Source organism: Dama dama, chromosome 4, assembly GCF_033118175.1.
Source record: "Dama dama isolate Ldn47 chromosome 4, ASM3311817v1, whole genome shotgun sequence".
NCBI lineage: Eukaryota > Metazoa > Chordata > Mammalia > Artiodactyla > Cervidae > Dama > Dama dama.
In genome coordinates, this window is record NC_083684.1 from 72,481,325 (window position 1) to 72,501,452 (window position 20,128).

At 52.9% G+C, this 20,128-nt stretch overlaps 1 protein-coding gene, 1 long non-coding RNA gene and 3 other non-coding genes across 8 annotated transcripts; 1 reads left to right on the forward strand and 4 right to left on the reverse strand.

Annotated features, from left to right (window-relative positions):
• Positions 1 to 8: 8 nt before the first annotated feature.
• LOC133055033 (uncharacterized) lies at positions 9 to 7,212 on the forward strand. Its single transcript, XR_009692563.1, has 3 exons — positions 9 to 91; positions 5,442 to 5,603; positions 7,047 to 7,212. It is a non-coding gene; the product is annotated as an uncharacterized LOC133055033 (long non-coding RNA).
• Positions 75 to 5,568, reverse strand: ZBTB45 (zinc finger and BTB domain containing 45). 4 transcript variants are annotated; one of them, XM_061140497.1, is made up of 3 exons: positions 5,097 to 5,294; positions 1,963 to 3,238; positions 75 to 1,392 (listed from the first exon to the last, which is right to left on the reverse strand). In XM_061140497.1, exons 2-3 carry the CDS (start codon positions 3,236 to 3,238, stop codon positions 1,136 to 1,138), a joined length of 1,533 nt encoding a protein of 510 aa, XP_060996480.1. In that variant the 5' UTR covers positions 5,097 to 5,294; the 3' UTR covers positions 75 to 1,135. The 4 variants fall into 4 exon arrangements, with proteins under 4 accessions (XP_060996480.1, XP_060996482.1, XP_060996481.1 ...); XM_061140499.1 differs by having other exon boundaries at positions 1,963 to 3,280; XM_061140498.1 differs by lacking the exon at positions 5,097 to 5,294 and adding an exon at positions 5,425 to 5,550 and having other exon boundaries at positions 116 to 1,392; positions 1,963 to 3,280.
• A 476-nt stretch (positions 7,213 to 7,688) lies between the features above and the next one.
• On the reverse strand, positions 7,689 to 7,772 carry LOC133055348 (small nucleolar RNA SNORD78). Its single transcript, XR_009692635.1, has one exon. It is a non-coding gene; the product is annotated as a small nucleolar RNA SNORD78 (small nucleolar RNA).
• Positions 7,773 to 10,273: 2,501 nt separating this feature from the next.
• Positions 10,274 to 10,380, reverse strand: LOC133055393 (U6 spliceosomal RNA). Its single transcript, XR_009692668.1, has one exon. It is a non-coding gene; the product is annotated as a U6 spliceosomal RNA (small nuclear RNA).
• An 8,945-nt stretch (positions 10,381 to 19,325) lies between these two features.
• On the reverse strand, positions 19,326 to 19,432 carry LOC133055401 (U6 spliceosomal RNA). The gene has a single exon (XR_009692676.1). It is a non-coding gene; the product is annotated as a U6 spliceosomal RNA (small nuclear RNA).
• Positions 19,433 to 20,128: the final 696 nt, after the last annotated feature.

Genomic DNA, 20,128 nt, shown 5'->3' on the forward strand with positions numbered 1-20,128 from the left:
AGGCGGTGCCCGGGCCTTGCGCCAGCGATGTGAAGGAGGCCGGCGAGGAGGAGCCTCGAGCTGACCCTGGCTGGCATCTTCAGCAACCCGGGTGAGCAGCCCGAGGGGCCGGCCGCTGGTGTCTGTGCCGCCCCCAGCCCAGTCCGGCACTCGCGACCCTGCAGGCCAGGACAGTAATTCTGGGGCTCAGGCCCCCGCCTATCAGTAGCCTGGCCCCTAAGATCCTCTGCCCCCCAAAGTGAGTAGTTCAACCATCAAGGCCATCAGGACGCGAGAGGGGAAGCCTGAAGGCCAGAGAATCTGCCCGGAAGATCTCGGGGGAGGGGCCTCGAAATCGGCATCTTGGGCGGGGGGGTGTTGCGGCTTCCAGATCCTCATCAGAGGGGGCTGTTCCCCCGCCTCCACAGGAGAGGGGGCTCTAGGGAGCCAGGCGTCTCCTATCAGAGAACATGAGGCTGCAAAGCGGCCCATCCTGCCGCGCGCCGCTCAAGGGAGCGCTGCCCAGTGGGGTGCTGCCCAGGCGCACTGCACCCCAACACGCACGATGGTCACAGCCGGTGAGGCACACATGGGCCGGGGCTCGCGCTTCTGGGTTTGGACCCCACGGCCCACAGTCCTTTATTACAGAGCAGGGCTCTCAAGGCCGGGCCTCAGTCCGGGGCGATGCCCTAGACGCCAGATGAGGGAGGGGTGGCTCGGGTCGGGGTGCTGGGGACCTCGTAGCCAGGCACAGGGTCAGAGGAACAGCCTCCACCCCACTCCCTGGAGCGGTGGTGGGGGGGGGGGGGGTGGGGTCGCAGCGTGAACTGGAGTCGGAGCCGTGAATCCTGGGCCCGTGGCCATAGCCGAACCCTAGGTCAGCCTGGAGATGATCCAGTTCTCGGAGGCGGTGGAGTCCCTGACCACTCCCAGCCGGACGCCACTTGGAGGGCCGAGTACGCAGGAGGGGAGGAACGAAGCAGGCGGGGCTGGGGAACAGGGCGGGCAGGAGCAGGGCCTGCGCTCAGGGACAGCGCGGGCCGGCGGCGGGAAAGCGGCCAAGAGGCCGAGACAGGTGTGACGTCGGCGGTGGACGTGGCCGCCAGCGGAGCGGCGAGGCCAACCCCACGGGGCGCGGCCAGGCCTCAGGCCCGCATCAGGGCGCAGGGTGCGCGGCCAGGTGGCGCTCCAGCAGCGCGCGGTGCGAGAACACCTTGCCGCAGGCGGGGCAGGGCGCGCGCTCCGGCCGGTGGGTGCGCATGTGCACGTTCAACGAGCTTTTCTGCGTGAAGCGCTTGGCGCAGACGGCGCACTGGAAGGCGCGCACGCCCGTGTGCGTGACCATGTGTTTGAGCAGGTAGTCACGCAGCGAGAAGGATCTCCAGCACACGGCACACTGGTGGGGCTTCTCCCCTGCGGGCGACAGGGCGGGAAGTGCGCTCAGGTCAGCTGGGAAGGGGCTTTGGGGCACCGTGCCGGACCGCGACTTCCCTCAGCACCCAGACGTGTCATTAACCCGGAATCCCCCAACCGGGCAGGGACGCCCCTCTCCCAGACCCTAATGGTGACACCAGGGTCACTACCTGTCAGTGACTCACGACTCCAACAGGTAGCCTCCTAGCAGGGAAGGCCGCAGGTGGGGCTGACCACTCAGGTCTACCCCCACCTCCCGGGGCGAGACCTCCCCCCTCAAACTTCTGGTGCCAGGCCCAGGGCCGGGCTGCCCCTCCTCCATCCCTGCCGCGCCCAGAGAGAGCCCTCTGAACTCTGGTCGCTGGCCACCGTTCAGGGCCAGCGGCCTCACACTGGGAAAGACCCAAGTATATGTGCCCCTCCCTGCTGGCCGGTACAGAATCCCCGGGGTTGCAGAGCAGGCCGCCCCACCACCCGAATCTGAGAGGGGAACCAGGCTGTGCTGACCCTTGGGTCATTGACAGTTCACGAAAGGCCAATCGAGGGGCCCAGAGACCCACCCCGGCTCACCCGAGTGGATGAACATGTGCTTGGTGTAGTTTTTCCGAGAGCTGAACGTCTTGTGGCAGTGGCTGCACTCGTAGGCGGGAGGCTCGGCACCCGGGGCGCGCGCGGGAGTGGTCGAGGGGGCCGCGGCCGCTGGGGCCGGGGCCTCCCCTAGAGGCGCGCTGGGAGCTGCGTCCGGCTGCAGCGCTGGGTAGAAGGCGGGCGGGGGTGCGGGGGCCGCTCCCGAAGCCGCAGGAGGGGGTTGCGCCGGCGGCCCGGGGGCTCCCAGGTGGAAGGGGAAAAGCGCCACGGGCGGCCCGGGGGTCTTCACGCCAGGTGGGCGAGGCCCCGACAGGACGCAGTCGGGAGGGGCAGGGGTCTCGGCCGGACAGCTTTCGGGGGCGCCCTGATCGCCCTCTTGCCAGGCGGAGACGTAGCCGTCGGGGAACACGTCCTCGGCGGCCGAGGTCCCCCGGAGGAAGTTCCTGCCGGGCCCGCTGTAATCCGAGAGGCCGGCGGGCACGGGCGGCTCCTCCCGCGTGCCGTCCGCCGCGGGCAGGAAGCCCGTGGCGCAGTCGGGGAAGGCGGGGGGCGCCTGGCCCTCCCCGGGGCCGCCTCCCTCGCCATCCTCGCCGTCGGTCTCGTCGTCGGCCTCGTCGTCGTCGTCGTCGTCGTCCGCGCCGTCGTCCGCGGCCGCGGTCAGCGCGGGGTCGGCGGCCGCGCCCTCCGCCTTGGCGGGTGCGGGGGGCGCGGGCAGCTGCAGGCGTGCCGGCTGGCGCTGCTTGCGCGGGTGCGCGGCGCCGGGGGGGCCCGGGGGCCTCGCCGCCAGCAGGTGCCGCAGGCGGTGGCGCAGCTGCGCGGGCGCCAGCGGCGGCGGCACGGGCGCGGGCGGGGGCGCGGGGGCGCCCGGCGCGGGCGCGCGGGCGCGGGCGATGATCTGCGTGCACTCGTCTATGACCGTCTGGATGCGCAGCACCGACGCGGCGGTGAGCACCTGCAGCGCCTCGCCCTGCGCCACCACCAGCGAGCCGCTGTAGAGGAACTCGACGAGCTGGCGCACCGTCTGCGCGGGCACCACCGGCGGCACGCGGATCTCCGAGTGGCCAAGCAGAAGCTTGTCCTGGAAGAAGGGCGAGCCGGCGGCCAACACGCACCGGTGGGCGCGCAGCGAGGCCTCTCGGATGCGGACCGTCACGTCACAGAAGTGCCCGCCCAGCCGCTGCCCGTTGAGGGTCTCGAGCAGGGACCGCGAGAAGTTCTGCAGATGGATGTGGTGCACCGCCTCCGCCGCCGCCGCCATCTGCGCGGGACGAGCGGTGTGAGCGGGGGACCTCCCCTCGATCTGCATCGGACGGGGCGGTGAGGGGGTCAGCCATCCCTTCAGCGGGCCAAGGGGCCGCACACCCCCAGGCCTCAGGAGCCCCAGCCCTCTCCAGTGCCCCTGGCCCCTCCAAGTCCTGGTTCCCGACCCAGCAGGACTCCCCTCCCCGCCTCCAGGACTTATGTGGCCGCCCCCTCCCCCGACCCGCAGCCTCCAGCGCACCGCTCGGCGAGGGCTGGGGACAGCAAAGCTTTGCGGCCCTCCCGGTCGTGCTTACTGCCAAAGTGGGGAGACCCAGGACTCGCCTCCCCTATTTTGCCCGACCGACCCCCTCTTCCCCTAACTCCCATCCATGGCCTCCCCCACCTTCTCCTCCAATAGGGTGGAGAAGAGGGCAGGGGCCCCTATATAGAACACCCCCTCCCCACCCTGCCAGTTAAGACTCCCACCACTAAGGACTTCTTTTTCATCTCCCCTTGGCAGGGCCCTCAACCTTGGCACACCCAAGACCCTTGCAAACCCAGACCCAGACCCAGAGGTCTGCTGCCTCAGAACCTGGTTATATCGAGTGTATGCGCAGGTCTTCAATGGGGTGGGGCTGGCATGAATGGCCTGTGGGTCTAAGGGTGCTCATAGTCACAAAGAGTTGAGAGGAGGTTGGGCATTAGGCTGGCAGGTTTCCTGAGTGCGCACTAAGTGGCTTCAGTCGTGTCTGCCTCTGCAACCCCATGGACTGCAGCCCACCGGGCTCCTCTATCCATGGGAAGATTCTCCAGGCAAGAATACTGGAGTGGGTTGCCATGTCCTCCTCCAGGGGATCTTCCCAGTCCAGGGATGAAACCTGGGTCTCTTATGTCTCCTGTATTGGCAGGCAGGTTCTTTACCACTAGCGCCACCTGGGAAGCCTGGCAGGTGCTGCCGGAAGGGAGGAAAATACATGGTCTCTGGCTGAGGGGAGCACGTCTAGTGGGAGACATGTCTTGCAGCCTGTGCTTCCTGGAATCTTGATGCGACCTCTGGGGTACCCATGGGACCCAGGGTGTGGGTGTGGCATTGAGAGGGGCCTGTGGACTGCCCAGGTCTGTGTGATTGGTTGGGTGCATGTGGAGTAGCAGAGACCTCAGGTTTAGCATGGCTGAGCAATATGGACACTTCTTGTCCAACTACAGCCTGGAAATCCCAGCACTGCCCACCCTCAGGCACCGAAAAGGGGAAGCGATTCCCAGGGATCTCTGGGAATCTGAGCAGCTCAGCTACTTCACTGTCAAACAGGCAGCATGCTTGCTGGGCCTCAGTTTCCCCTTTATCAAACGGATGAGAAACCCTGAGACGGGCCCACTCTGCACCAGTCTGGTTCAGGTGAGGCCTCGAAATCCTCTGAGCCTGCTGGGGTCTCAGACTCACCCCCTCTGGCTCCTTACGTCCAAATCGACTTTCCTTTGCTGTGGGCCGTTCATACTCCGTATCTGACCCCTCGGACCACTTTGCATGCCTCCACCAGGCTCCCCCACCTCCCGGTCTATTCCCTACCCGACAGCCAGAGGGAGCCTGTTGAGATCTATTAAGAACAGATAGGGACCCTCCTTAGCTCTGGGGTCTCCATGATAATTCCTTACTCAGGCCAAGTCTTCACGTGCCGTTACCTCTGCCGCAAGCACCCTGCACAGGCTTTATACGCCCGCACCTAAAGGACTTTCAGCCTGTGCCCGGGCGACGCGGGCAAAAGCCCGCGCCCCAGTCCGTGGGGACTGGCCCTTCCTTTTCCGCCCCGCGCCCCGGCAGGCTCCGGTCTCTGCAGGTGCAGCGGAGCCTCGGGCGCCTCGGAACAAAGGCCCACCTTGAGCCGCGGCTCCCAGGCATCCTCGCTGCCGCCCCTTGACCCACGCCGTGCCCTCTGCTCCGAGCACCCTCTCGAGTTCCCTGCGCCATGCCTCGCGCCCCCTCGACTCCAGCACCCCGTTCTCCGATCGGCTCCGGCTGCGCCCGCCCCGGCCCAGGCCGAGCCGGGTTCCCGCCTCCGCGCCCCGGCCCGCGACATGCCCCCGTCCTGCAGCGCCCCCTCACGTCTGCGGCGAGCGCGCCGAGCCCAGAGCGGGCGCCCCTCCCCTGGCACGCCCCGGCCTCCCCACGGGCCCTGCTGCAGGGGGATGCTCGCCTGACCCCACCTCCGGCTCCTCCTCAGGCACCAGGCCGGGCGGTGGCCGCCTCCAGCTCACCACCTCCGAGGCCGCACTTCCGGGCCGCGACGCCGGCGGAACCGAAGTCCGCAGCTGCCCCGACGCGGCGAACCATTCGGTCAGAGCACGTTTCCGGCGTTTCCATGGAGACTAGTCGCCGCCGCCAGGTCGCACTTCCGGCCAAAGTCGCAGGGGGCGGGGGCAATCAAGCAGCTTCGCCCTAGCGACGGGGCGGGGGCGGGACCTGCGCTGTCAATCTGTAGGCCACACCCCTCGCATGTGCTGCTGGGCGGGAGAAGGTGTGGCGGGGTGAGGGTGGGAGGGCGGTGGACTCCCAAGCCCGGGGCGGGTCCCGGCGGGTCAAAACCCCTCATGTAGATGAGGACATCCCAGGCCTCCACCTATGTGGGTCTAGCGGCTGCGAGTGGAATGTGGGAACAGACGGGCACCACCTTGCCCTGGCCCAGGGAGAAGGTGAGGCACCCGGACTAGATGCCTCTACAGCAGGCGCACCTGCCCCAGGGAGGGGTGTGAGGAGGGAATGTTCAGAATGCTTTCAGCAGGCCGCACTCCGCGCCAACGCTCAGAAAATAAAGGTGGTAGAGGCGGTGAGATGGGTCTTGCGTCTAGCTGGGAGGTGGTGAGCAGCCAGACTCCAAAGAGGCACTTTAGAGCCCAGAGTGTGTGGGAAGAACTGTCCCGGCAGAGGAACAGCCTGGACCTCTGACGACCTTGAGTTGGGCCTGGCTGTCCAGGGCCCCGGGGGAGCCAGGCCCACTGGATGTGGACTGACCGGGCCTTAGGCTCTACTCATGGGGGCTGAAAGAAGAGGGAGGTGATGCCTAGACCGCAGTGGACCCCATGCTTTGTGCAGCAGGTTCAGAGTCCAGAGTGGAAGGGGCCGACTTCTCAGCTCCAGTATGAGGATAAGGTCACAGCCCCTGCCTCCTGCCTTAGGCACCTACTGAGCGAACAGGGAAGGGAGCATTCTGTGGCCCAGGCCCCCAGGAAGCTAATTAAAATCCCAGTCTCATGGCCTCATTGTCCTTGTTAAGAATCTGAGTCCTTCAACAATGGCCTGCCCAACTCCCAGTATCTCTTCCGTCCAACTTGTCATCCCTGGTTTTTATCACTGATCATGCTTCACTGGCCCCTTGCTGTGCCCACCTCGACCTGTGAGGCCGGGGGTTCACCTATGTCCTGTGTCTTGACAGCTGTTGCCACTGTAACCTAAACAGGAGTGGAACTGCCAAAGCTGCCCTGGACTGGCCTGATTCCACAGGATTTGGGGGCATTAAGTGAGAATTCTAATAGTTCATAGTACATAGCAGGTATAATTAAGGTTACTAATCAGCTGACTAGATAAGGAGATAGTCCTGGATTGTTTGGATGGGCTCTAGGGAATCATAAGGGTTCTTTGTTGTTGTTCAGTGGCTAAGTTGTGACTCTTTATGACCCCATGGACTGTAGGGCTTCCTGTCCACGCCAGGCTTCCCTGTCCTTCACTATCTCCTGGAGCTTGCTCAAACTCATGTCCATCCAGTCGGTGATGTCATCCAACCATCTTGTCCTCTGTCATCCCCTTCTTCTCCTGCCTTCAATCTTTCCAGGCATCGGAGTCCTTTCCAGTGAGTTGGCTCTTCGCATCAGGTGACCAAAGTATTGGAGCTTCAACTTCAGCATCAGTCCTTGCAGTAAATATTCAGGGTTGATTTCCTTTGGGACTGACTGGTTGGATCTCCTTGCAGTCCAAGGGACTCTCAAGAGTCTTCTCCAGCACCACCATTCAAAATCATCAATTCTTTGGCACTCAGCCTTTTTTTTTTTTTTTTTTTTTGATTTATAAATCTTTATTACAATAGAAAGCTGGAGAATTTCCTGGTCGTCCAATGGTTAGGGCTGAGCTTCCACTGCAGCAGCCACAGGTCTGATCCCTTGTGAGGAAGCTAGGATCCAACAGGCCGTGCAGAGCAGCAGCCAATTAATAGTTGTTTGCTCTTCTATCCCACATGCATCCATCTGGCTGCCTGTTATGTCTGACTGGTATCATAAATGCCCTTGAATCTTCAGAACAACAGAACATCTGCCTTTGGTTAGAACTCCTCATTCCTTGCATTGTAGTCACTACCTCTCTTCACACCCCAAAGAAGTCATCCATAGAAAAAAATTTGTAGCTATCATCTGTAAGGAAAAAGATCTTTTCATTAAAATGTCAATCTTATTGTTAAATTCTCAAGTATTTTGTCAAAGGGTCCTTCAGTGTTAGACTTGTCAACATGCTAATTTCAGGTCAGGCACTCAGCCTTCTTTATGGTGAAAATCTCACATCCATACATGAATACTGGAAAAACTAAAGCTTTGACTATACAGACCTTTGTCAGCAAAGTGATTTATCTGCTTTTTAACATGCTGTCTAGGTTTGTCATAGTTTGTCATAAGGGTTCTTAAAGGTAGAAGAATACTTGAAGTAGGAGGAGGACTCCAAGGTTTTGAAGGCAGAGGGAGAGGGCTGTGTGGTGAGGAATGTGTGGGTGGTGGTAGTGGACTCTCGAATCTCAGAAGAGCCGTGGGAGACAGCCAACAAGAGAACAGGGACTTCGTCTTACAGCTATGAAGCTGGCTTTTCTAGCAACCTGACTGAGCTGGGAAGCAGATTCTTCCCCCCACCCAACACACACATACAGTTTTTGTTTTACTTAATGTTAGTTATTTTTTGACTGTGCCACATGCCTTGTGGGATCCTAGCTCCCCACCATGAGAGCACAGAGCCCTAACTGCCTGGCCTCTGGGGAAGTTTGGACAGTTTGTGTCAGGAGTCAGAAGCCTCAGCCCCTCCTCCCAGGTCACCCAGGGTCCCCAGTCTCCCTCCAACTTCCTGCTGTGGCAGCCACCATCCAAGGGGAAACCCAGTGTTCAGGTCTCCAAACCCAGCCTTATCCTGGTGGACATGGGCCAGGTGTGGGATCTCACACACTTGCAAAGTAATGCTCAAAATTCTCCAAGCCAGGCTTCAACAGTACGTGAACCATGAACTTCAAGATGTTCAAGCTGGATTTAGAAAAGGCAGAGGAACCAGAGGACAAATTGCCAACATCCCTTGGATCATAAAAAAAGCAAGAGAGTTCCAGAAAAACATCTACTTCTGCTTTATGGACTACATCAGTCTTTGACTATGTGGATCACAACAAATTGTGGGGAATTCTTCAAGAGATGGGAATACTAGACCCCCCTGACCTGCCTCCTGAAAAATCTGTATGCAAGTCAACAAGTAACAGTTAGAACTGGACATGGAACAAGAGACTGGTTCCAAATCGGAAAAGGAGTACATCAAGGCTGTATATTGTCATGCTGCTTATTTAACTTATATGCAGAGTACATCATGCAAAATGCTGGGCTGGATGAAGCACAAATTGGAATCAACATTGTCAGGAGAAATATCCATAACTTCAGATATGCAGATGACACCACTCTTACGGCAGAAAGCGAAGAAGAACTGAAGAGCCTCTTGATGAAAGTGAAAGGGGAGAGTGAAAAAGTTGGCTTAAAATTCAACATTCAGAAAACTAAGATCATGGCATCCTGTTCCATCACTTCATGGCAAATAGATGGGGAAACAATGGAAACAGTGAGAGACTTTATTTTCTTGGACTCCAAAATCACTGCAGATGGTGACTGCAGCCATGAAATGAAAAGGTGCTTGCTCCTTGTCAGAAAAGCTATGACCAACCTAGACAGCATATTAAAAAACAGCGACATTACTTTGCCAACAAAGGTCCGTTTAGTCAAAGCTATGGTCTTTCCAGTAGTCATGTATGGATGTGAGAGTTGAACTATAAAGAAAGCTGAGCACCGAAGATTTGGACTTGAACCCATGATCTTTTAATTATTATCACTCACCAGGTGTCTGGACTTTCTGAGGCTCAGGTTCTTTGTGTCTCATGACAGGAAGAATTCAGTGGGAGACAAAGAGGTAGGTAAGAAGTGGATTTATTCACAAAGAAACACACTCCATAGAGTGTGGGCCATGGCAGAGGATGAGTACAGTCTCGAAATGTATGTGGTTAGCTTTTATGCCTGGGTAATTTCATAGGCTAATGAGTGGGAGGATTATTCCAACTATTTTGGGGAAGGGGCAGAGATTTCCAGGAATTGTGTCAGTTCAGTCTCTCAGTCGTGTCCGACTCTTTGTGACCCCATGGACTGCAGCACGCCAGGCCTCCCTGTCCATCACCAGCTCCCAGAGTTTACTCAAACTCATGTCCATTGAGTCAGTGATGTCATCCAACCATCTTAGCCTCTGTCATCCCCTTCTCCTGCCTTCAATCTTTCCCAGCATCAGGATCTTTTCCAATGAGTCAGTTCTTCTCATCAGGTGACCAAAGTATTGGAGTTTCATTTCAGCATCAGTACTTCCAATGAATATTCAGGACTGATTTCCTTTAGGATGTACTAGTTGGATCTCCTTGCAGTCCAAGGGATTCTCAAGAGTCTTCTCCAACACCACAGTTCAAAAGCATCGATTCTTCAGCGCTCAGCTTTCTTTATAGTTCAACTCTCACATCCATACATGACTACTGGAAAGACCATAGCTTTGACTAGACAGACCTTTGTTGGCAAAGTAATGTCTCTGTTTTTTAATATGCTATCTAGGTTGGTCATAGCTTTTCTTTCAAGAAGCAAGCACCTTTTCATTTCATGGCTGCAGTCACCATCTGCAGTGATTTTGGAGTCCAAGAAAATAAAGTCTCTCACTGTTTCCATTGTTTCCCCATCTATTTGCCATGAAGTGATGGGACAGGATGCCATGATCTTAGTTTTCTGAATTTTTTCTTTTTAGTAAAATACGGAACGCTTCACGAATTTGCGTGTCATCCTTGCGCAGGGGCCATGCTAATCTTCTCTGTATCGTTCCAATTTTAGTATATGTGCTGCCGAAGCGAGCACCTGAATGTTGAATTTTAAGCCAACTTTTCCACTCTCCTCTTTCACTTTCATCAAGAGGCTCTTCAGTTCTTCTTCACTTTCTGCCATAAGAGTGGTGTCATCTGCATATCTGAGGTTATGGATATTTCTCCTGGCAATGTTGATTCCAATTTGTGCTTCATCCAGCCCAGCATTTCGCATGATGTACTCTGCATATAAGTTAAATAAGCAGCGTGACAATATACAGCCTTGATGTACTCCTTTTCTGATTTGGAACCAGTCTCTCGTTCCATGTCCAGTTCCAACTGTTACTTCTTGACCTGCATGTAGGTTTTTCAGAAGGCAGATCAGGGAGTCTGGTATTCCCATCTCTTGAAGAATTTCCCACATTTTAATACGATCCACACAGTCAAAGGCTTTGACGTAGCTGATAAAGCAGAAGTAGATGTTTTTCTGGAACTCTCTTGCTTTTTTGATGATCCAAGGGATGTTGGCAATTTGTCCTCTGGTTCCTCTGCTTTTCTAAATCCAGCTTGAACATCTGGAATTGTGTCAATGCCCACTTTTTGGTTCTTGATGATCCCCTTGGAACTGTCATGGTGCCTCTGGGTGTGTCAGCTTGCTAATGTGTTACAATACTCATCTGTTACAATAGTAATGTGTTACAATACTCATGTATTACACTGAGTATATACTAAGGATCAGAAACTAGTCAAGTTGCCTTGTCTGCCATCTTGTACACATTCATTTGATTCTAACCAGTTTAAGTTCGGCCCTCGGGCTATGATACTCTTTCAATAGTTGTGCCTTTTCCCCTTCCCTCCAGTTTCACCAGTGTTGCTTCTCCAAGGTCAGTGCACCTGGGTCCCCTACTGGGCCCTTGGATTAATTTCCAAAAGTTAAAAAAAGAAAACAAGAAGCACAGAAAACAATAGAACACATACTGGAGCACTCACATTCTCAAGCTACCAAGTATTCTGGTATTCTCTCTTTTTATTTTTTTTTGTTCAGTTTTTAGTACACTAAAAAACTTTTTTCAAGTAAAAATAATTTTTTTTAAAGTAAAGTGAAAGTTTCTCAGTTGTGTCTGACTCTTTGTGACCCCATGGATCATACAGTCCGTGGAATACTCCAGGCCAGAATACTGGAGTGTGTAGCCTTTCCCTTCTCTAGGGGATCTTCCCAACCCAGGGATCGAACCCAGGTCTTCTGCAGGGCAGGCGGATTTTTGACCAGCTGAGCCACAAGGGAAGGCCTACAAAGAGTTATGAGGGAGACCTTTAAAATAAAGCTTGTAGGTAAAGGGAAAGCCACTGGACTTGTCACACCTAGGTAATTCTGTCCTGGTGGCCTCCTGTTCCATCCTTGGGTTAATGCATCCCTTGAGGCTATGTTCAAATGCTTGTTTTAACCAATGTTTCTCAGTGACTTCCCCTCCCTTACATTGCTGCTCCTTGACCTGGGGCTGGGAGCTCCTGGCACCCTGGCACAGGGACCCAGTACAACCTTTCCTACCTCTGAACACCAAAGTCTCTGATAAGTTCTCCATGTCATGTGCACATATGACCCAGTCATTTTTAGTCAATTTACTGTTCTGTGGCTCAGCTGGTAAAGAATCCGCCCGAAATGCTGGAGACCTGGGTTCCATCCTTGGGTTGGGAAGATCCCCTGGAGAAGGGAATGGCTACCCACTCCAGTACTGGCCTGGAGAATTCCATGAACTGTATAATCCATGGGGTCGCAGAGTCGGACACAACTGAACAACTTTCACTTGCACTTTCTTTAGCATCCTCCTGCTTTAGAACATTTCTCTCACCTCCACTGAGATCCCTCTGTCCTTGCATGTGAGTTTCTGATCCCACCCCTGTTCCAAGCAACTGCATATCTAATATCACTGTAGACTTGCCTGTAGCTGGACATTTCATAGCAGTGAAACTGCACCATATGAGGTTGCCATAGCTTTGGCCGGCAAAAGATAGGCCCTGCTGTGCCCGCCATCCAGAGGTTGTGAATTTTGTCTTGTTGGATTGTTCCTTGTTTTCCTTTCAGAAGCTGTGCCCTTGGCCTCAGGTCTGAGGGACGCTTCCCTGCTAACGTGGGTGACTGCTGCTGAACCCCCAGGCCTGCTCTTCCAGCCTGTCTTCCTGCTGCATCCATGGAGGCTGAGGCCCACTGAGCCCTCGTCCCCTCCACTCTGCCCACTTTGTGTTTAAGGTGCTGGTTAACTTCTCTTTTTGAATTATCTTCATTTTAGTTTTTTTGAAGTATAGTTGGTTTATAATGTGTTAATTTCTGGTATTCAGCCCAGTGATCCAGTTACACATATTTACATTCTTTTTTATATTCTTTTCCATTATGGTTTAATCGCAGGATATAGAATATAGTTCCCTGTGTAGGACCTTGTTGTTTGCTGCTGATTGCTGATTTAGTTGCTCAGTTATTTCTAACTCTTTCCAACCCCATGGACTGTAGCCCACCAGGCTCCTCTGTCTATAGGATTCCCCAGGCAAGAATACTGACGTGAGTTGCCATTTTCTTCTCCAGGGGATCTCCCCGACCCAAGGACCAAACTCACATCTCCTGCATTGGCAGGTGGATTCTTTACCACTGAGCCACCTGGGAAGTTCACCTTGTTGATTATCCAGCCTATATGTACTAGTTTGCATCTGCCAATGCAGGAGACGCGAGTTCGGTCCTTGCCTCTCCTACCCTTGGCAACCACAAGTCCGTCCTCTATGTCTGTGTATCTGTTTCTGTTCATAGATAGGTTCATTGTGTCATGTTTTAGCTTCCACATATAAATGATATTGTCAGGCGAGTGTATGTTCCTCGGTTCTGTCTCATCACAGCAAAGATTTGGAGTGATGGACATTAAAACCCTCGGCGTGTCACAGCTCTCGGATTTGGGGCATACTGTGTTATAGTTCTGAGGTCTCAAACGGACTGTGTTATAGCTCTTAGACAAATCAGTGTTACAGCTCCGTGTTACAGCTCTATTTTATTTAGATAATAGCAGGAAAACACATCTTTGAGGCATGAGATCATGTCGACCCAAAGATGTGAAGAGAAGAGTGCCGCAGCGCGCGCGCGGGGGTGGGGTGGCGGGGTGGGGGCGTGGGGGGTGGGGGATAGAGAGCGAGAGAAGCATGCGCTTTGGCTCCTCTTTTTATATGTTTTTTTTCCCTTCCCTGGGCCTGCCCTATGTAAATTGGGTTAGCCAGGAGTGTTGTTTGTTCTACCTGAGGTCCTCATTCCAGTCCTTGGACCTTCCTTTGTTCTATTTTTGCAGGCTTTTCTCTTCCTTATCTTTTAGCCACCACCATTCTGGACTCCTTTTCCCTATTCTAACTACCTAACATTCCCCCCTCAAGAGATGGGAGGCCCAATTCTTTGGGAATAGGGGCGTCGAGGTCTTTCTGGCTACTTCCTGCTGAACTGGGACAACGAGGGGTATTGGGCCTCCCCCTCCTGTTAGTCTCAGGCCTCAGAGTCCTTATAGCTGTGTCCATCTAAGGTTGAGTGATATTTTCCATGGTCGGCTGTAGTTTTATGTCTTTGTTGAACTGGAACTGCATGTTGTAGCTTGTTGACCTGGGCAGAGACAACACAGGTTAGACAATTGACAGTACATGGAACAATCATAAGCAGCATCAATATGGCATAGCAAGGACTAGTAGGGGCATTAGCCAATTCCAAATTCACATCGCCAAGATGGCTCAAGTCCCTCCTTGTTTAGCGATCAGAGGATCTATCTCCTGTCTGTTTTGGAGTACTATCTCTGCCAAGCCGTGTTGGCTCTTTAGAGCTATCCTGAGAAATCTTATCCCCAGAGAGCAGATTTTGGGGTTGATCATTAGAATGGCACTCATTTGTAGTTCTGAATAGGTATCTGAGATCTCCCAGGGGCTCACAGGTGTATTGAGTGTCCTCTTCTGTTTTCTTTCATGGCTTGACTCGTGAGTAGTGAATCCAGGAGTCATGTCCTGGTACCTTGACTGCTGTGGGGGCAGAAAGTATTACAGGGTAGGGGCCCTTCCATGTGGGCTGGAGTTGAGCCTTTGGGGACCCATCTTTCCAGACTTTAATTAGGACTTGAGTCCCTGGAGCATATAGTGGTGACTCCTTAGACTCTTTTGGGTCCTGGTTCATACCCCGCAAGCATATATCCTGTTGAAACTGTCCAGTGGCCATGGTATAAGACTGGAGGGTCTGAACCTCTGGATCTAGGAAAGAGGTCATTGACATAAACAAAAGGTCTCCCATATAGCACCTCATAAGGACTAAGACCAACCTGTCCCTTAGGGGCAATACAGGTGCGGAGGAGAGCTATTGGTAAAGCCTCCTTCCAGCCCAGGGAGGTCTCCTGGGTTATCTTTTTTATCGCTGATTTTAAGAATTTAAGTTTGGCTCTTTTTACTTTTCCTGAAGACTGAGGCCTCCAGGCACAATGGAGATAATAAGTAATGTCCAATGCTTTAGAGATCCCTTGGGTGATCTTAGAAGTAAATGATGTCCCATTGTCACTTCCTAACGACCTGGGCAGACCAAATCTTGGAATGATTTCATGGAGCAGTTCTTTTACCACCTCCTCAGCCTTTTCAGTCCGGGTGGGAAAGTCTTCAATCCATCCTATGAAATGTATCTATCATGACTAATAGGTATTTATACCCTTGAGAAACTGGCATCTGGGTGAAGTCCACCTGCCAGTCCTCTCCTGGGTAGGCCCCATGTCGTTGGACAGGCTGGGCCAGTTGGGGTCTTCGAGCTCCTTGTGGGTTGTTTAATTGGCAAGTGGGACACTTGCCTTATAAGTTGCCTTATAGAACAACTATATATATATATAGTTGTTCCTCTGAAGGACTTTTCTAGTCATCTTTGGAGGGCCTTTTCCCCTAAATGAGTGGTGGCATGTAAGGAGTTAACCAACTTCCATTGGAGGTTCCCAGGCAGAAAAAGGAGTCCCTCCTTTTGGAACCACCCCATATGATCTTCTGGAAAGCCCTCACTCTTAGCTTTAAGAGTCTCATCTTCAGTACATGAAGGAGTTTCTGGCAAATTAGTCTGTGGAACTAGGGTGGCAATCCCTATTAGGTCACTGTTCTGTAATGCTCCTCTCTTAGCTGCCTGATCAGTTGCTTGGTTCCCTCGTGCCACTTTCGTGCTCCCTTTTTGGTGTCCTTTACAGTGGGAGACTGAAACCTCAGTGGGCAGATGGACTGCCTCCAAGAGTCTAAGAATTTGATCACCATATTTGATTGGGGACCCTCAGGTGGTCAAGTGGCCCCTTTCTTTCCAAATAGCTGCATGTGCATGTAGCACCAGAAAGGCATACTTGGAGTCACTGTAAATAGCTATTCTTTTTCCTTTTCCCAGCTCTAAAGCTCGAGTCAGGGCTATGAGCTCAGCTAATTGGGCTGAAGTACCTGGTGACAGAAGCTTAGCCTTTATGATCTCAAAATTGGAGACTACTGCATATCCAGCTCTTCTTTTTCCATCTAAGACAAAGCTGCTTCCATCAGTGTACCAGATTTCCTCAGGATTGGTCAGAGGATCTTCTGACAATCCCTCTCAGGGTTTTGTCCAGTGGTCCAAGGTTTCTAGACAAGAGTGAAAGGGGAGAGAGCCCTTGGGGGTAGGCAGGAGGGTGGCTGGGTTAAGAACCTCACAAAGGGATATAGTTAGCCCTGGATTTTCCATCAGCATTACTTGATATTTGAGGATTCTTTGATCAGACATCCATAAATGGCCTCTCCCATTTAAGAGTTGTTTTACTTGGTGGCTGGTAAAAATAGTTAGTTTGCCCCCAAAGGAGAGTTTTAAAGCCTCTTCTATCATGATTGCAATAGCTGCAAGTTTTTAAAGGCAGGAGGGCCAGCCTCGGGCGGTTGGATCGAGCCTCTTGGATAAGTAAGCTACAGGCTGGGGCTCAGATCCCAACCTTTGAGTTAACACTCCCAAGGCTATTCCCTCTCTTTCATGGACATAAAGTTGGAATGCTTTTTCTGGGTCTGGCAACCTCAAGGCAGGTGCCTGAGTTAAGGCCTGTTTTAGTGTAGTCTCTGCCTTCTTTTGAGGAGTTACCCACATTAGTGGGATTGAATCATCCCGTCCTTTAAGCTTTCATATAAGGGCTAGACAATTAGACCATAGTTGGGTATCCAGATTCTACAATACCCAGGAAAGCTCTCAATTGTTTTCGAGTCGTGGGGGAGGGCAACTGGAGGATTTCTTGTACCCGATCAGAGGACAGCCTACTGGACCCGTGTGTAATCTGAACTCCCAGGTAAGTGACCTTTGTCTCCACCATCTGTGCCTTAGCACGGGAGACTTTATATCCCCTCTCTGCCAAAAAGTTTAGAACCTGAATTGCATGTTGTTGGCACTTTTCTCATCTGGAGAGCAGATTACTAGGTCATCTACATGACCTATATTGTAATATTCTCCCATTAGGTCGCAGGTCCAGATCTAGGACATACCGGCTAAGGACCTATCCAAACAAGTGGGGGCTATCTCTGAACCCCTGAGGTAATACTGTCCAAGTCATCTGTTGATGTTTTTCTCCTGGGGCCTCCCACTCAAAGGCAAAAAGATATTGGGATTCTTTAGCCAGTGGTATGCAAAAAAAAAAACACACGCATTTTTGAGATCCACGACTGTAAACCACTTGGCACTGGGTGGGATTTCTCCCAAGATTACATAGGGATTGGGTACTGTGGGATGGAAGGGGACTATAGCTTCATTTATGATCCGGAGATCCTGAACCATTAGCCAGGTTCCATCCTTTTTTTTTTTACTGAGAGGATTGGGGTGGTACATGGTGAACTGGTGGGGACCAATAGCCCATAAGCAAGGAATTTATTTATTAAAGGCTGTAGTCCCTCCTGAGCCTCTCTTTTGAGGGGATATTTTTTCCGGTTAGGAAACTGAGTGGGATCTCAGAGGACAAAGATGACTGGTTCAGCTTGGTGGGCTTGTCCAGGAATCCCCTGGGCCCACACCTGGGGGTTAATTTTGCCTTCCCATAGTTTTTGGTCCCTCTCTATTGGAGAAGGTGTAATGAGTTCTTCAGTAGTAACCAGGAGCTGTAGAGCTCTAGGGGCTGAAAAGCTTCCCATCACAAGGGTGGTCCCCAGTTTAGTGAGTATGTCTCTTCCCATTAAGGGAGTAGGACACTCAGGGACCACGAGAAACTGGTGGGAAAATATTTGTTCATCCCAGCAACAAAGAAGTGCTTGGGTGAATCTTTTAGTAGTTGTTTTTCCTGTAGCACCCAAAATGGTACAGGTTTGGGAGGAGAAGGCTCCGGAGTAGGGGATCAAGACAGAGTAGGTAGCCCCCGTGTCAACCAAGGAATTCTCAGACCTACCTGCCACATCCAGTTGCACACTTGGCTCCAGCCCCTTGATGGTTATCTGTGTGTGTGCTGGCTGGAGCGGGCCGCTTCAGTCCTCTTGAACCATCCTGAGGGTAGGCTTGGCGCTTGACCTTGAGGCTCTTGGGTCCTGAGGGCAGAGTGTCGCCCAATGTGCCAGTTAATGGCATTTGTAGCAAGTCATTTTAGGAGACTTGTCAAGGTTTGGACACTCTTTGGCCCAATGCCCCGCCTGTCTACAGATTAGGCATTTGCCTAGTGCCTTGTGCTTCAAGGACTTCCCTGGTGGCTCAGACGGTAAAGCATCTGCCTACAATGCGGGCAACCCCGGTTCGATCCCTGGGTTGGGAAGATCCCCTGGAGAAGGAAATGGCAACCCACTCCAGTACTCTTGCCTGGAAAATCTCATGGATGGAGGAGCATGGTCGGCTACAGTCCACAGGGTCTCAAAGAGTCAGACACGACTGAGCGACTTCACTTTCTTGTGCTTCAAGGTCTCAGGGTTCCCCGTAGGGCTTCTCTGGAGGGCGGCCAGCATCTGGGCATGACTTGTCTCTTTCCTTCTCTCCCTCTCCTGGGCCTTGGCCACCTTCTCCTGTTCTCTGTTATAAAAGGTATTGGTGACTGTCTGATCATTTCATCTAAAGAGGCAGCAGGGTCCTGCTGCTGTAGCTGTTGTAACTTAATTCTGATATTTGATGCACATTGGGACAGGAATTTGTCCTTAAAATCACCTGTCCCTCATAAGAGTCTAAGTCCAGATTGGAAAACTTTTGGAGGGCCTCTTTTAGCCTTTCCAGAAAGACAAGGGGGTTCTCATTGGGCTCCTGAGTTATTGCTGAGACTGGGCACAGTCCCCCAAGTAATAGGCTTCCTTCTGTTTCCATGGGTGGATTTCCTTAGGGGTGAGTCTTTGTGAAGCGTATCCTACCCAGTATTGTTGCAACCTGAGAGCCAGGCGTCCCTGGGTCAGGGTGCAGATGCCCAAGCAGGCTGAGGTGTGACAGCCTCCTAGAGATCGAATCCACAGGCAGGTTGAGGCGTGATGGCCTCCCAAGAATTGGGTCCCTGGGCAGGTTGAGGCGTGACGACCTCCTGGGACCCCTGGACTGGCTGGCAGATCCCCGAGCAGGTTGAGGTGTGACAACCTTTCGAGGACCAGATCCCTAGGCAGGTCAAGGCAGGTTGACCTCCTGGGACTCCCGGACTGGAGTTGGGCATCCCCAAGATCTCCAGCATGACCAGTGCTGAGTAGGGTTAAGGGGTTGTAATCTTAACTCATTGCTGGTTTGTGCACCGTGGATGGGAATAGATATCATGATGTAAAGCAATCCAAGCCTGTGCCCTGAGACTGGGAAACAGTGTAAGAGTCATAAGCCTTATTCTCTTACCGTTCTAAGGGATTGTAAATCACTGATTTCTTCCCTAGTCCTCCATAAGAGCAGGTTAGGGTGTCTCCAATGGTAAACACTTTGTTGTCATAGACCCACTTTAGGTAACAACAGAAGGAGTGACAAAGGAGTGGGTTATCTGGCCCTGTTAGGGACATTAAGGTATTTTATTTTATTTTAAAAATGAAATTTATTGAGGTATAAGAAATATGGAACGCTTCACGAATTTGCGTGTCATCCTTGCCCAGGGGCCATGCTAATCTTCTCTGTATCGTTCCAATTTTAGTATATGTGCTGCCGAAGCGAGCACCATTAAGGTATTTTAATAATAGGCTGGGTGGAGCAATGTTGCTTACAAGGGGGCAGGGTCCCAATTGTAGGAGTTAGTAATTGGCTTAAGAACAAATTTGTTTAGAGGCAACAGACCAAATGTTCCATAAAAGTGGAGTGGAGATTTGATCCAGGGGTATATTTGTAACTTTAGGAGAAGGGTGGTAAGGGTTTGGGCCCAAACGGCCTGCGGGGCTAACTCCCAAAGTGGCAAACATTATCCCAGGAAGCCCAATTGCCTTTGAAGGTATGCCAACAGATGGACTTCTAGCAGGCACTCTGTGCCTGTCGCCCGCCCTAGCGGGTTCACTGGGAGATGCTGGTGTTGCACATGTTATAGGAAACATAGAAGATGAAGACCTGAATATCTAGAGGGATTGGATATTATACAGTATTTCCCTCCCAAGGGCCAGCTATTTTCTTGTTGTCCCTCCATAAGATTGTAGAGGCAACACTGTGGGCCCGGATGGGGCTAAGGAAAAGAGCATGAAACAGGGGGGAAGGGGGCAGAGCACAACCTTTGAAAGAATGACATAGCACAGGGGCATAACGTAAACCGATTAAAATCAATCGGGTCCAAGATGACAAGTCAAATTCATGTAAACCTTAATACCCAATCTGTAAGCCAAAAGATGCACCCAGAGGTGGCAGGACAGCTCTAAGTCACTGTCAGAAG